The 16675-nt window shown below is 46.2% G+C and overlaps 1 protein-coding gene across 1 annotated transcript; it reads right to left on the bottom strand.

Annotated features, from left to right (window-relative positions):
* Positions 1–8430: 8430 nt before the first annotated feature.
* LOC109458031 (cytochrome P450 2A13) lies at positions 8431–16043 on the bottom strand. The gene is made up of 9 exons (XM_019751341.2): positions 15823–16043; positions 15046–15208; positions 14104–14253; positions 13699–13859; positions 12969–13145; positions 11798–11939; positions 11147–11334; positions 10336–10477; positions 8431–9783 (listed from the first exon to the last, which is right to left on the bottom strand). The coding sequence occupies exons 1-9, from the start codon at positions 16000–16002 to the stop codon at positions 9602–9604; spliced, it is 1485 nt and encodes a 494-aa protein (XP_019606900.2). The 5' UTR covers positions 16003–16043; the 3' UTR covers positions 8431–9601.
* Positions 16044–16675: the final 632 nt, after the last annotated feature.

The raw sequence follows: 16675 nt of genomic DNA, 5'->3' as shown, positions 1-16675 counted from the left end.
GATAATGTATTTTGTTTGAGACTAGCAGTTCAGAGATAATTGGACCTTGCCCTCTCAGAGCTCTCATTCTAGTGGGGGCAAACAGCCCTGTGATATACTGAACTCATCAAGGTTGTAATGGGAAAAGTCTCAAAGCTGTGGGAGCCCAGAGAAAAAGCCTGAGCTGGCTTGGAGATCAGGGAAGGCTTCCTAGCATAAGGGACTTATAGATTCCATGATTCTCCAATGAGGTATCAGGAAAGGGAGACTCACAGGGCAGTGGTCTCTCGGAACAGATGCCAGTTGAGCTAGCTCCCCTACTTTTCTCCCAGGCATTGCTTTCTCCAATGGCAATAAGTAGAAATCCTAAGAAAGTTTGGTGAACAGGTACTGCAAAGCATCAGGATGGGAAAGCAGAGCCTTGGGAAGCAGATCCTTGATGAAGTCAGCTTCCTGATGGTAGAGCTAAGGAAAACTGAAGGTCAGCCCTGGTCCTGGCTCTTTGACATTCTATTTTTCCTCTAAGACTTACTTTGTATGGGAGTTCAAGTTGTGTATTACACCATGTCTGGAGACTCCTTTCACTTAGACTCTAATATGAATGAATAGCTTACACGGGAGTCTTGCAACCAAGTGTCCCAGTTTGTGGTGCTGTGTACCTTTGATGTGGCAAGATATGTTTGGTGTGGTAGCAACATTTGGTCCTGTTATCTGTCAAGATGGTACTTGGAGACCAGCATATGTAACTGTGAGGGAGATTCTGATGATGAAATGATAATAATGATACTTTTGATTACTCGCCATATGTCAAGTCTTCTGCTTACCACTTTATCATGACTCAAAATGATAAACCTCAAAATGATCAGTTTTGAAGATTAGAAAACTGAAGCACAAAGATCAAATAATCGTACTGAAGTCATAATGCCACTGGATGGAGGAATCAGGATCGAAACCTAAATTGAGGTTTGGCACTAGAGTTCACACCCGACCAAGGTAGTACACATCTAAGATATTTCCTCAGTGCTACCTATTAAGACTTGAAGGATTCTTGCATGTCAAACATTGCTAAGCAACTCACACATGTTAAACCATTTAATCCTCACAGCAGCCACATAGGGCAGGAACCATTACAGGGGAGGACACTGAGGTCCAGAGAACTTCAGTTACACAGTTTTAAGGTCACACAGCCAGGAAGTGGGTGGAGCTAGGATTCAAAGCCAAGTCAAAATCTGTTCTCATCCACACCATGCTGGGTGCGGATCCAAGGAAATGCAATCATTTAAATAGCATTTATTGGGACAGCTGGATGCCTCAGTTGGTTAGAGCGCTAGCTTTCAACAACAAGGTTGCCAATTCAATTTCCACATGGGATGGTGGGCTGCGCCCCCTGCAACTAAAGATTGAAGACGGGGAATGGACTTGGAGCTACGTCCTCCACAACTAGATTGAAGGACAACTACTTGGAGCTGAGGAGCCCTGAAGAAACACACCGTCCCTCAATATTTCCCAATAAAAAATTAAAATAAATAAATAAATAGTATTTATTGAAGTTCTGCTTGTGGTTAAGATGGACTACCAGAGACTAGATTTTACCCTTTTACCCCCATATGGAATAACTAAAAAAGAAAAAGAACAAAATATGTGAAATACTGGGAATCCAAGGGCAACCCAAGAGTTGGTCTGAGTTGAAGAAACATAGCTGGGAATGTGGGAACACCAAAGTCTCCAGACTTCTCAGAGAAGTATACCAGTAAGAGAGAGCCGCAAAGACTGAGCCCTCCAAACATTTGCAGAGAGTTTGTCTTGTGTCCAGGTGAGACTGCTCAGCACCTGTGTATGAGGAAGTACCTGAGGCCAGGGAAAGAACCATGCAAAAGAGGCAGAAGGAACAATTCTCATAGTTCACCCGCTGGGACTCTGAATCTGCTCGTACCTACAAGGGTCACCTGGCTCAAACCTCCCTGCTCAGAAGCCCCTTCCACATACTTAGTTCTGGCCTCTGAAAACTCACCCATATCTTACGGGGTCGGTGACCTGCCCACCCACACTCCGTAGAAAACCGTGGTCCGTCAACGCCATGACCCAACCCAAACATTTTCCTCCTCCTCCTCCATCAGCACCTCCACTGTCGCCGCCATCTGTGAACTCACCAGCTAAATTAGCATTGTCCCTTCCCTCCCAGTCTTTGACAAACCCCAAGGGCCCGCCTCCTGTTTGGAAAAACAAGAACAGATTCCCCCTGGCTACCCCACATGCCCCCACACAGAGACCCAGCCTCAGTGGCAGAGTCTCCTGCCTCCCACAGCCGAAGTACAGGAAGAGATCAACCACGTGGTGGGACCTGCACCGCTGCAGCGCACTAGAGGACCCCGAGCCCTGCCTTACTCTTGGCGGTGATCGATGAGGTACAGCGCTTCACAGATGTCTTCCTTTGAACTTTCCATGCTTCTTCTCCAAAGACACGGTATTTGTGACTTCTTGCTGCCCAAGGTGTGTCTCACACCAGCCTCCACCTGAGAACCTGGCAACTGACACTCGGACTCTGTCAACCAGCATCTGGTACTCTGGTCATCAGCACCCTAAGCCATAGCAACAAGCATCCAATGCCCTGCAGAACCTGACCTCTTCCCCAGGATGCCCTCCTGTGCCTAGTGAACTGGAACCCATTCTGACCATCCCACCCTTTCACAAGGTCAGGCTTCCCTTCTCAGGACCCCTCTCCAGAACCGGGGGCCCATGGACTATCCCCAGTGTTATCCAAGACCACTTCCATTTCCCAGGACACCTAGTCATTATATGTTGCTTCTAATTACTAGCATTTCTTCCTGAGGAGGTTGAGGTGAATAAGGTAGTATAGGAAAGTACTTTCTCCAAGTACTTTCTCTACTATAAATAAATAATAAAATATTTATTTGTATGTGATTTTTAGATCCATAATTTTTATAGCCATAATTCTTATTTTTGAACCTAATTATTTTCATTTGCATCCACACTGTCATCTAAATTAAATACACGTAAAACAAATGCCATTATGCTCTTATCAAACTCTGGCCATGTAGTAAGCTGACCTAAGCAATCAAAAGGCTGGGTTATTCATCATTTTTGGGTAACTTTTCACCCTCTCTTTCAGGGCATCAGCAAATCTTTCTTTTGTTCATACATTTTCTTTTCATTAATTTTTTTTATTGTGGAAAGAATGTATTACACGATATTTACCCTCTTAATAAATTGTTAATTGTACAATACGGTATTTTTAATTTTAAATTTTTTCATAAATTTTTCAATTACAATTGACATACAATATTATATAAGCTTCAGGTATACAACATAGTGATTAGACATTTATATAACTTGTGAAGTGATTGCCCTGATAAGTCTAGTACCCACCTGACACCATACATATTATTACAATATATTGACTCTATTCCTTTTGCTTTACTTTATATCCCCATGACTATTTTTATAACTGCCAATTTGTATTTCTTAATCCCTTCCCTTTTTTCACCCGCCCCTCATCCCCTTGCCATGTGGTGATCATCAGTTTGTTCTCTGTATCTATGAGTTTGTTTCTTTTTTGTTTGTTCATTTATTTTATTTTTTTAGATTCCACATATAAGTTAAATCATATGGTATTTGTCTTTCTCTGCCAGACTTATTTCACTTAGCATAATATTGTGTTGTTCCATCCATGTTGTTGCAAATGGCAAGATCTCATTCTTATTTATGGCTGAGTAATATCCTATTGTATACATGTACCACCTATTTTTTATCCTTTCATCTGTCGATGGACACTTAGGTTGCTTCTATAGCTTGGCTGTTGTAAATAATGCTGCTGTGAACATAGAGGTGCATATATCTTTTCAAATTAGTGTTTTGGGTTTCTTCAGATAAATACCCAGAAATGGAATTGCTGGGTCATAAGATAGTCCTATTTTTAATTTTTTGAGGAAATTTCATACTGTTTTCTAGTGGCTGCACCAATTCGCAATCCCACCAACACTGGGTTCTCTTTTCTCCACATCCTCGCTAACACTTGTATGTTGATTTATTGTTGATAGCCATTCTGACGGGTGTGAGGTGATATCTTGCGGTTTTAATTTGCATTTCTCTGACAATTAGTGACGTTGAGCATCTTTGCATATGTCTATTGGCCATGAGTATGTCCTCTTTGGAGAAATGTCTATTCAGGTTCTCTTCCAATGTTTAAATTGTATTGTTTGTTTTTTTGGTGTTAAGTTGTATGAATTCCTTATATATTTTGGATATTAACTCCTTATCAGATGCACTGGTGTAATTGGCAAGTATATTCTATTTAGTAGGTTGTCTTTGTGTTTTGTTGATGGTTTCCTTCACTGTGCAAAAACTTTTTAGTTTTACGTGGTTCTATTTGTTTATTTTTTCTTTTGTTTCCCTTGCCCAAGGAGACATTAAAAAAAAAAAATTGCTAAGAGCAATGCCAGAGAGTTTATTGTCTATGTTTTTTTTCTAGGAGTTTTATGGTTTTGGGTCTTACATTTAAGTCATTAATCCATTTGAGTTTATTCTTGTATATGGTGTAAGAAGGTGGTCCAGTTTCACTTTTTTTGCATGTGTCTGTCTAGTTTTCCCAGCACCGTTTATTGAATAAACTGTTTTTACCCCATTGTATAGTCTTGCTCCTCTGTCATGGATTAATTGACTGTATAGGTATAGGATTATTTCTGGGCTCTCTGCTCTGTTCCATTGATCATTTTGTCTTTTTTTTATGCCAGTACCATGCTGTTTTTATTTCTATAGGCTTGTAGTATAGTTTGAAATCAGGCAGTGTGATCCCTCCAGTCTTGAGGTGGCTTGTTTTATATCCTTAGTTGTGGAACTTTGGTTCAGCTAGACTTCAGATGATTCTCAGTGGTGGTTGTTCTGTAGTTTAGGTGTAATTTTGATGTGGTCGTGAGGGGAGGTGAGCACAGCATTTACCTACTCCACTGTCTTGACTGAAAATTACATTTGTTCTTTTCATCAACATTAATTTATTTTTGAATGTTGAATTAATCTTTATCCTGGGAGTAAACCTCACTTGGTGTATTGCTCTTTTTATATATTGCTGAATTTGATTGCTAATATTTTGTTGAAATATTTTGTGTCTACATTCATGAGGGATATTGGTCTGTATCTTTCTTTTTTTTTTACTTTGCTTTCCGATACTTTTTGTTGTTGTTGTTGTTGTTGTTTTGTTTTTTTTTTTTTAGAACCTGCAAAGTATTTTTCTCCTGCAAACCATTTTTCTCCATTTCCTGCTGGATCCTGCTGGACCTTTAGAGGGAGAATGGAATCCTGGTAAACGGACAAGAGACTCCTTCCAGTTTGCTTGTTATTCTTGTCAATATTACCATTCCAACAGTCCTTCATTTTAGCAGAGAGAGCAGGAAGGCATTCTAGGCAAAGGAAACAGTGCTTTAAGGAATTATGCTGCATCTTGATGGGTTGCAACCAGCATTTAAAAAAAAGAAAAGAAAGAAAATAGAAGATGATAAAAAATATCAGAGTGACTCTCGTGGATTAAGGAAAGCACTGCCTCAGCTGTACATGTATCTGAGCATGTTTGTGTATAGATTTGCATGAGTCTTGGGAGCTGCCAGACTTGCAACATCATGAGAGTGAATTGGGGCTGTGTGACATATAAATTCCCATCCTTTTACCTCCTTTCTTTAAAATATTTCTGCTGAAAATCACCACCTCCTCCAGAGTTCCCCTGGGATCAGGGGCTCCAATCTGCAATCTGACTCATCCCTGAAAGCTCAAGAGAGGCACCTGGAATACAACTGTCCTGCATCCAAATCTGTCCTTTGTCATGTCCTACTCGTGTGACTTTAGGTAAGTTCCTTAACCTTGCTCTAAGTGTGCTCATTTGTGACATGGGGTCATCATAGACTCACCTCACAGGGTGCTTTATATGGATAAATAAGTTCATGCATAAAGGTGTTATGGATTGAATTGTGTCCCCTTCAAGATATGCTGAAATCCTAAACCCCAGTACCTCAGAATGTGATCTTATTTGGAAACAGAGTCATTGCCATGTATAATGAGCACTTCTTTGCCCAAATTTGTGAGGGAAAAATAAGGATGCCCATTATACATGGGTAGTACTAATTCTGTATCTATATAAATGTTTTTAATTCTTTTATTCATGCTTATGAGTTAAAAGTGTAACTCTAGAAATCAATAACAATATCCGTAGGCAAAATAATACCCGGGAATAGGATAATTGGTTTTGTTGAACTTACGATGAACTTGCAACAACAAAGAGTTCTTGGCCTTCTATGATGGGTAAATATCATAAATTTGTTTCCAGTATATAAAATTTCTTGTACCTTGTATCTTTTCTTGTGTTTTGTAATTATTTTGTTATATAAAATTTCTTGTACCGTAATATGTTAAAAAAATAAATGGTAAAATTCTTTCATAATTCAAAAAAAAAACCAAGGACCTAAATGTAAACAAATAAAAAATTTGAATTGAAAAGTTGAAACAAAAGATTTTTCCCCCCTGAAAGTTTGGGCCAGAAACGTGGGTGCACATTATACACAGCAAAATACGGTAATTAATTAAGATGAAGTCATCCTGGGTATGACTGGTATCCTTACAAGAAGATGGCCATGTGAAGAGAGACACACACAAGGAGGATGCCATGTGATGACATAGGCAGAGTTTGGAATTATACAGCTGCAAGGTATGATCCAAGTACAAGGAACTCCAAAGATTGCCAGCAAACCACCAGAAGCTAACGAGGGGCAAGAAAGGAGGCCCCTACAGGTTTCAGAGGGAGTGCGGCCCTGCTGACATGTTGACTTTGGGTCTAGCTTCCAGAACTGTTGTTTTAAGCTGTCCAGTTCATGGTACTTCAGTATGGCAGTCCTAGGAAACTAATACAAGGGACGCGGCACAATGCTTGGCACATAGCAGGCACTCAATGCATGCTACTTGCTGTTGTCATTATGACAAGGACATGTGCACACACGCGTGTGTGAATTTTGGGGACTCTTGGTTTGGCAGAAGATGGTGGTGAAAATGAGCTCCCAGAAACATCACCATTCTCGTTCTCCCATCCCTGTGGCCACTGAGTTTTTAAAGCTTTTCAGCACTGGGCTGTGTTTCAACTTCATATCATATCTGTGAGGAAGGAGGCAGATGAGAAGGTGAGGCCAGAGAGAGGCTCAAGAAGGCCCAAGGAGCTAGCAGCAGAGCCGGGACCAGAATCCAGCGCTTTTCTTCCCTCCCCACACTCCCAGCACTCTCTTTCTTTGCTGGGTTGGGTAGTGGGCCTTTCCAGAGCAGGAAAGCTGAGTGTCTTGTATGGACAAGTGTGATCCAGGCATTGGAGGCTAGCACATGTGTTAGGCCAGGAGCAGAAACTGCCTTAGGCCTGAAGAAACTGCCTGGAATGTGCTAAATAGAAACATCTTATCTTAGATTGCCATCGTGTCCTGTTCCCTGCTCGCTTGTGATGAATTGAAAAGGAACAGCCTTGTTTACCTTCCGCTATAGAACTTCATACCCCGCTTACTCGGAGAGGTTATGGTCTTTTCTAACCTGACCTCCCGCTGCTCAAACATGCCAAATAAATTCTAATAGACCAATTTTGGTCTCCCGTGACTCATTCCTCCGGCCGTGCCTAACGATGTGACTTGTCTTGGCATCTTTGGTAATGCCTTGATAGACTCCCGCTTTTCCCTTTCCAGGTGTAAGTTTGAGGATTGTGAGGATTAAAACTTGTTCCCTCTTCCGTCTCCTCTGCCTCCTTGCAGTGCAAAGACTTACTAGTCACTCTGTCTTCCCCTGGAGATGTGCCTCATAGGCAGAATCCAGCTAGCTCCAGTCCCTCCTCTCTTCCCTTGGCTCTTTCTCAGAAGAAACATTGAGCTTGGAGAACTGACATTTGCTACCAGATGGGTTGGGAAGGCAGTCCCCAAAGAGGAGGGCAGGGGATGCTAACATTCTGAGCATCAAGCATCAGTGTTTCAAATACTCTGAATCTGAGGTTCTGGGAATCTGAGACTCTAAGAGGATGAATTGTGGACTCTGCAGTTCATTCCAAGATTCAACAGTTTGTTATGCCACAACTGTAAGATTTTCCCAGTCGAGTTTTCTAGAAACCTCTTAAAGTGACATGCACATGGAAGGATGAGGTTTGGTTCTGACACCGGATTGTTAAAAAAATGTGTTTGTAATAACAAAGGGTGTGACCCTATGGATCCAACCTTATCCTTCTCCAGTGAGCAGGAAGCAACCGATTCATGAAACCTAAGTTGCAGAGCACAGTTAATGGGAATTGAGAAGCCCGCGAATCATCGCCTGTTATGAAACGTGCAGTGTTCAGAGTGTCACAGGGATCTCCAGGGAGGAGTCGACCCGCAGCAGCGGTGACTGAGTTCTTGTCTCTGGGCAAGAAAGAATTTAAGAGCAAGACAGATGCAAAGAAGTGAAAATGGTTTATTAAAAATGAAAATACACACTTAGGAGGAAAGTGTGAGCGAACTCAGAGAACAAGTTCCCCTGAGGAAGTCACGATCAGGGGTTTTATTCTCTCCCTGGGCGGGTATTGGTGATTTCCCATTCATCTCCTCCCAGTGGAAAGGACCCTCTATTTTCCCCCTTTTCTTCCTTATTTGGTTCCTCCAGAACTGTCATGATATCAGGTGCATGATGGGAGTCATAGTAACCACAATACAAATGACATTAAAATTAGGAAAAGGTCAGGTCCAGGTCAGAGGGATTAGCCTCCCTGGATGAAACTGGTTCTTGTTTTTCTCCCTCTGCAGATCTGGATACAGTCCTTCGTTACTTGTGTATCCAATGAGATGCCTCACATTGTATCCTGGAAGGGGTTATCAATTTCCTAGGCTATCAAGACCAGATTTCCCCCTCACTTGTTCTCAATCACTGGTCCTTCAAGTGTGGCAAGTTTAGGGGAGTTGGAGTCTGTGTCACATTTAGTTTAAGGAACACAAATCTAGGATTGATGTGTATGAATGTTCAGATTGGGCACTGCTCAGGGGAACATACACTGCCTTAGTTGAGAGTAAGTCGGTGGTTCTGAGACTCTTAGATGGGTCGTACAGCAGATCCCAGATCCATCAGAGAGAACCAAACGTTCAGAAACTTAAAGCAAAAGGAATTCATGCCCACACTCGGGAGACTATGCAATCATATACTTGTATGCATGTGTGCACACACACTAATACATGGCTGTGCCATGACCTAAGTTCTTCCAGCATTTTGTGAAAGTGTTTCTCTCCCCCACACATTTCATTAAGAGGTCTGACTGCTGTCCCCCAATCTGACTCTGATCAGATCTCACCTTATTTGGTGGGGGCATGCAGTATGCATGAATGGGCAAGTGTGGGCAAGTGTGTGTAGTGAAGCCAGGTCAGATGACTGACAGGAAAAATCCCCTGGACAGAGCTGTTCATATTATATAATAATATACTAAGTTGTTACAGAGTGCGTCTGCTGCTTCCTCTTCCTTTGCCCCTACCTTTCCTCCAGCTCACCCCTGATCCTCAGTCCTGCCCTGCCACTGGCTCCTCCCCTGGCCCTACCCCAATAAGTCCGCCCAGTAGCTCTGCCCTAACACAACTCTAGCTCAGTGGGGCAGGAAGCTCATGGTGAAGTTTGGTGGGATGGTGGCAAAGCCCACAAGTTTGGGAGACACGTCGATATCCTGCGGTGACTGTGGGGACTTAAAGCGGAAGTTCTGCATGATGTTGGTGAGGAAGAGAAAGAGCTCCATTTTAGCCAGGTTTTCTCCGAAACAGTACCGCTTTCCTGAAGAGATGGGATAGGAGGGGTGAAGGTGAGGCTGGCTCCCACTGCCACCTCGCCCCTCTCCCAATCCCCAGCTGCATTCTCCCGGAGAGGAGAGTCTGGAATATTGTGGCCTGAGAGACTTTCAGAGAAGTCTCTAATCCTCTCTGAGCCTCGGTTTCCCCTGTGCATGAGTTGGGGGTGAGCCGTACCAGGCTTTAGCAATGGGAACTTTAGATGACTCTTCCCCCCAAACACACACTCAAATATGGTTGTTGTGTTGTCATCTCCTTCTTAGGAATCTGAAGAATTTTAGTGACCTTGGACAAATCCCTGGCTCACTCTCTGGTCCTTGATTTTCCTCATCTAAGAAATAGGTACGATCATCCCTTTCCTTTGCCTGGGCCCAGGTACTTGGTAGTTATGGGGCTATAGCTGGTTGGCTCCAGGGTAGATCGTAAAAGGGACTTCTAAGATGGAGAAAGATACTAGGCTACACCTCAGAGAGGGGTGCTGGGATGAAGGAGGCCTTTGTCGTGAGTGGTGGCTGGGCATCAGACCGTGGTCTCTTACCGATAGAGAAGGGCACAAAGGCATCACTCTTCTTAAACTGCCCCTTCTCATCCAGGAAGTGCTGGGGGTTGAAATCTTCGGGGTTAGAGAAGAACTTGGGGTCTCTCAGCACCGAGCCCAGGATAGGAAACACTTCAGTGCCCTGGTTGGGAGGAGAGAGGGGGATTTGACAAGGTGGAGGGGGGATGGGTATGCGGAAAGTGCATAGGGTCGGAGGGGGAAGTTGGATACCCTAGGTGAAGAGAAACGGGAGGCAGGGGAGTTGGGGTTGTCTCAAGGAGGAGCTTTGGGGGACATGACATTTATGTTCCTGAGACAGGAAGTTTGGGGAACTTGGGGTCTGTGTCTCCTGAGGCAGAAGGTTTGGGAGATGTGAAGGGTTCGTGTTCTCTGAGACAGGAAGTTTGTGGGACATGGAGTTGACATCCCCTGAGAAAGAAGTTTGAGGAACATGGGTTCTATGTCTCCTGGGGCAGAAGTTTTGGGTGACATGCAGTTCATGTCTCTCAAGGCAGGATGTTTGGGGGATATGAGAGTTGTGTCCCTGAGGCAGGCGGTCTAGGGGAAGTGAAGTTCACATCTCTTGAGAGAAGAAATTTGGGGGACATGGGGTTCATATTACCTGAGGCAAGAGGTCTGGGGGAGATATAGGATTTTAGAGTCTGTAAGTGGGAAGGTTGAAGGGACATGGTGGTTGGGGAAGTTTTTGATCTAGGGAGTGGGATAGGGGCTGGGAAGCTTCTAAGGGGGCTGAGATGCTGGGTCACAGGGAGCAGACCGGAGGTCCCTGTAGGCTGGGTGAAGGCAGCACCTTGGGAATGAAGAAGTCCCGAAACTTGGTGTCCTTGGTGACTCTGCGGGCCACGCCCAAGGGGATCACGTTTCCGAATCTTTGCATTTCATGGATTACCGCATCTGTGTAGGGCATCTTGGCTCTGTCCTCTGACTGGGGCTGACGGTTGCTGCCAATCACCCGGTCAATCTCCTCATGGACCTTGGCTGGGGGGAAGGGGCGACGTGTTTAGGTATCTAAGGGTCTCGGGGCAGGGATGATAGTCCAACTATGTACAGCTAGATGCATGACATCCATGTGTGACACGGACGTAGCTCATCCAAAACAGAGGTTGGCCATGAGCATCGTTAGTGCAGGGTGCTGTTCACCTGGTTGTGGCAGAATCACAGGAGGTGTGAAAGATGAGTCTTGGGGGATGGTCTGGAGGGGCAGGTAGTGGGCACTTGGTGGGATCAGTACAGAAGCTATTTGCTGATCAGTTTAGATAGTTTCAATATTTTAAGAGCTAGTAAAACTTGGCCGGTGCCTATTAGTTGAATATCACCTCATCTCTGGATAGCAGGGCATGTCTGAGGGTCCAGGGATCTCAGAGAGGTGGGGACACAGCAGCAGATTCACAGGAATGTTAATGGTCGGTGGCCCCCACTTCCCTGCCCCCTCCAGCCTTACCCTCCACATCTGGATGCTTCATGAGCAGCAGGAAGCCATAACGCAGGGTCGTGCTGACCGTCTCGGTACCGGCAAAGAAGAGGTTCAGCGCGGTCAGCAGCAGGTTCTTTAAGCAGTACTCTGTGTTGGGGTTCTTTTCTTCCTGCAGGGAGAGAGGGCTTCCGGCTGAGCCTGCTCCCTTGTGCTCTCAGGGCACTTTTGGGGTTCTTCCTTTGGGCCCACCTCTTATAGATTCAGATCAAGGGTGGGAAGAGGGATGCGAGGTCTGCCAGGCTGTCTCTGGTCTCCAGGCCTTTGCCCAGGCTTCTGGCTGTACCCCAAATGTTCTTCTCATGCTCTTTGCCCAGCTGACTCTCTGTCCTATAATTATCAGCTTAGTTTTCATTTTTTAATTGTAGGAATATTTACAAGAGAGGGATAGAGAGACAGCGATTGAGAAAGAGGGACAGGGAGCATGATGGAATGCGTTCCAGTGAAAGAGAGATTTTCTGAGACCCAGACATAGAATTTTAAGCAACCACATCCTATTTCTTCCCTGCAAACCTTGAAGCTTACTATGGAGGCTTGCCCTCCCTGATCATTTCACCTTGAACTTCAAACTCCAGAAAGCCCCACCTCTTTCCTTCACAGAAGGGAGACTGACATTCAGATAGGGGTGGGGACGCTCAACATCACATAGTAAACCCCGGTCACCTGTCCACCCAGGTGTATCTGATAACCAGGGAAGAGAGCATGGTGGCTAAAAGCATCAGCCTTAGAGTCCAGAGACCAGGGTTTGAGTTAGGCTCCATTGCCTCCTTGCTGTGTGGTCTCAGACATGCCACTTATACTTTCTGGGCCTTAAGTATCCTCACTTATAAAATTGGGGTCATAATAGAGCCTCCTCCAAGAGCTGGTGTGAGCGCTAAATAGATGAATATTGTAAAGCACTGAAAATAGTGCCTGGTGCGTGATAGTGTGATAGAAGTGCTTGCTATTATGATTTGCACACGTAAGTCCTGCCCATGAGTAAGGGCTCAGTAGCTAGAACAGTGGTGGTTAATTATAACTGTGGTTGTAAAGATGATTGTGATGGGGGGATAATTTGAATGGGCCTCTGTTCTCCCCCATCCCCAGCCTGAGTTCCCTCTGCTTGGCTTTGGACCTCTCTCCTTTGGCTGCTGGGATGTACCTCCCGCATGCGGATGAGGAAGGAGTCAATGAAGTTCCGTGGGCAGTTGGGATCCAGCGTGTGTTGGCTCTGCTCCACCTTCTTGGCTATGAAGTCCTCCAGCCTCTGAAGCTCCTTTAATTCCTGTCGGTGTTGCCCTGGCAGGTGTTTAATCACTGGGTAGAACATCTCAAAGAGCTGAGGGTGGGGAGAGAAGAACAGCTGTCAGTAGGCATGACATGATTGGAGTGGGACCAGTCTCAGTGCAAGGGAGGCACTGGGTTAAAGGTACCTGTCCAGGTGTTTAGATGGGAATAGATATCTAAGTTTTCATGTGAGTTAAGTGTGAAGGCCCCTAAGAATTTAGGTAATATGGATTGGGACACATTTCCAGATTTGATATAGTCAGGTGAGGCTGAACTGGAGCACACATCCTCCTTCCTCCCTCCCTCCCTCCGTCCCTTCCTTCCTTCTTTTTTCCCCTCCCTCCTTCCTTCCTTTCCTTCCTTCTCTTTTTCTTTTTCTTTATTTGGTGGGGACGGTATCAGTTGAGATATCCAGGTATTGGAGACTGGATAATGCGTCCCTGTCCTGGGTTCTAGTATGACTGTTCAATTGTCCAAGAGAAAAGGCTGGTTTTGAGGGGACCCTGTCTGGAGGAGGATGGGTGTTTGGGGCACCTGTCTTCATGTGGGGGAGCAGTTGGTAGGCTGTGGTAGGGGCGCAATAGAGCCAGGCTGGGACCAGTTACCTGCCCCATAGAGGAAGATATGAACCGGAAGTTTCCCAGCATAATATTCAGCAGTGACAGGAACTCTTTGTCCCCATAGTCAAATCGGTCCCCAAAGACAATGGAGCTGATGACATTGGACACAGTTCGGCTCAGGAAGAAGGTGGGGTCAATGAAGGCACCTGGGAGGTGGGGTTGGGGAGAGAATGGATTTGGGGGAGAGTCAGCTTGGAGGTTTAATGCCAGTCAGAATTCAAGGAGGGCCCTGAAGAGAAGAACAGAACTGCCAGCACCAGACCTCAGAGCGGGGAGCCCCGACGCCTTCCCCCAACCTAGTTCCTTTCCCAGGGCAGAACGCTTTCCGAGTTGGCTGTTTTTCTGTTCTAGACTCTCGTGCCCATTCCCCATCCCCACCTCCCACCTCACCTTCCGTGTCCCGAAGGGCCTCAATGAGGAAGCGGGCCTCTTCCTGGATGCGCTCCTCAATGCTGTGCTTGCCTACACCGAAGTTCCTCAGAGTGGTGATGGAGAAGCGCCGGAGCTGCTTGGCTCGCTCCCCGTTGCTGAAGGCCACTCCTGGGGAGTGGTGTAGGAGTGCAGAGGGCAGTGAAGGCCAGGCAGGCCAGGCAAGAGAGGTCCAAGGAGGTGAGCAGAGAGCAGGAGTGGGAGGAACGGAGGGAGGGAGGGGGAGAGGAAGAGGGAAGGAGGGAGGGAGAGGGAGAGAGAGAACTCAGAGTCAGAGAAGTACAGAGTCAGAGCGACCAAGTTAAAAGAATCAGAAGGAAAGAGTCAGGACAGATGCACAGAGAAGCAGCAATGCAGAGACACTCATACGAAGAGAGACACAGAGATAGAGGAGGGAAGGAGGGGAAGTGAGATATGTGGAGATCTGGGAGGTAGAAGTAAAAATTGAGAAGGATTCTAAAACTGAGCTGGAGAAGAGAATAAAACACAGAGAGAAACAAAAAGGGCCTAGAGAGAGGAGAGTCTGTTACTAGGAGATGGAGGCAGGGGGTTTTGAAGCAGGACTAATATGAGATTATTGTAAGACAATAATGTAAGACAGGAGAGAGAGAAAGAAAGAGAGAGAGAGAGAAACATGGGGAAGCACAGAAGCTGAGAATAAAAAACAGACACATGGCAATAGAAGACCAGGGTTCCAAAGAGAGAAGCAGGGAGAAATAGAGACACGGAAACTCGAAGACAAATGAGAGAAGACATGGGGATGAACAGCGATGGCGACAGAGGAGACCAGAGGATGGGCTCTTCCACAACTTTGAGTGGGTGGTGAGTTGGGAGAAGACTGCTGGGGAAACTGAGGCCATCAAGTCTGATTGACCGCCTTTCTCCCCCTGGGGTCCCCCTTACCATAGCCTTTGAAGAACCAGTCGAAGGTGGCCTGCTCGCCTCGCCCGCTGAATTCCTCAGCCTGGTCCACGAGTGCCTCCTTCACAGCCTCCTGCCCACACAGCACCACGACGCGCCGGTGCCCCAGGTAGACGGTGAACACTGGACCATAGCGCTCACTGATCTGATGGAGGTGGGTGGGAGTGTGTGGGGACAGAGTCCTAGAGAGCAGTTTCCAGGCTCTCGACCTCACGTGGAAAGGTGCTGGCTCAGGTAGTGGGTGGCCATCAGCTATAACCAATTAGCCATTAGCCACTAATATAACTGCCATGGCTACGCTAGGTTGGTTGGTTGGCAGAGAAGCAGACAACAGCAGATTGTGGCTCCTGCTTCTTGTGTCTCCAACCCAGCTGCCAGTGAGAATATAGTGGTATGACCCCCTTTATCTATGGCTCCATGGGTGTTCCTTTTTGGCCTCACCATATCCTACGTTCTTGTGCGGGGAGCAGGACCAGAGACCCCACATGACAGAGTGGTTAGAGGGAGCAGCCTTTGCTCTGAACTGGCTCTGTACCCAGACCTCAAGACTGGGATGCATTTCCCCTAGGTTCTGACAGTCAAGGGACTAAACATCCCAAGATCTGGTGTTCCCTGGCCAGGACCCTAACTCTAAACCTTCAAAACTCCGCTTTCCTAAGACGTTGGTCCAACCTTGCCAATGCCTTGCCACAAAGTCCCAGCTACACTGGGCAGGCCCCCAGCCCCGCTCTCCTCCACTCATATTCTGCCTCATGATACCTTCATGAAGGAGTTATACATCTGCTCTGTGTTCAGCTGCAGGTAGTTCCCAATGAAGGGCAATGCAGGGGGTCCGGGAGGTAGCTTCCCCAAGAGCTTTCTCTGCCGCCAGACAGACATCAAGACCATTGTAGTCAGGCAGGCCAGCAAAGCCGCCAGAAGCAGCCCTGAGGCCAGCATGGTGGCACTGAGACTGATGGTCAGATGGTGGTGGCTGGCATGGTTTGCCTTTATATTCCCTGGGAGAAAAGGGTGGAGTTTGACCCTGATTATATAATTGTCTCATGTCACTTCCCAACTACAGCTTTCATAATGCTCCCTGCCTACCTTGGGACACAGCCAGTAAGGGAGGAGGCAGAGAGCAGTAGGGATGGAGTCCCAGAGAGTAGTTTCCAGGCTCTCGGCCTCATGTGGAGGGATGCTGGCTTGGGTAGTGTATGGCCATCAGCTGTAACTGGTTGGCCATCAGCTGTAACCCGTTGGCCGTTGGCCACTAATGTAACGGCTGTGGCTACGCTAGTGAGCGCGGATTGCGGCTAGCAAGTGTGGTTAGCAAGGAGATTGTGGATTGCGGATCGTGTGGATTCTGTTTCCTGTATCTCCAACCCAGCCGCCAGCGAGAATATAGTGGTATGAACCCCCTATCCCTGGCTCCATTGGTGTTCCTTTTTGGCCTCAGCATACTCTGTGTCCACCTGCTGAGAGTGGGAGTGGGACCAGAATCCCTGTATGACAGGACCCCAGGGAAGATTAAGAGGGAATGGGCCCCAAAATGGAATTTGTGGTCCCTCTGGAGGGGCCACCCAAGGGCTGTGGACTGGGGCAGGGGCAGCAGACAAATTTCAAAACTGAA

The sequence above is a fragment of the Rhinolophus sinicus genome, linkage group LG11 (genome assembly GCF_036562045.2).
Source record: "Rhinolophus sinicus isolate RSC01 linkage group LG11, ASM3656204v1, whole genome shotgun sequence".
NCBI classification, from domain to species: domain Eukaryota; kingdom Metazoa; phylum Chordata; class Mammalia; order Chiroptera; family Rhinolophidae; genus Rhinolophus; species Rhinolophus sinicus.
Note: the sequence above shows the minus strand (reverse complement) of the source record. Positions and strands in the feature narration are given on the sequence as shown.

Bases quoted from the DNA above. Each gene is read 5' to 3' on its own strand.
- LOC109458031 (XM_019751341.2), bottom strand. From the start codon at position 16,002: ATGCTGGCCTCAGGGCTGCTTCTGGCGGCTTTGCTGGCCTGCCTGACT. The intron at 14,254-15,045 runs GTAAGGGGGACC...ACCACTCCCCAG, and splicing joins CTGGTTCTTCAAAGGCTATG to GAGTGGCCTTCAGCAACGGG. The intron at 11,940-12,968 runs GTACATCCCAGC...CTCTCCCTGCAG, and splicing joins TCCTCATCCGCATGCGGGAG to GAAGAAAAGAACCCCAACAC.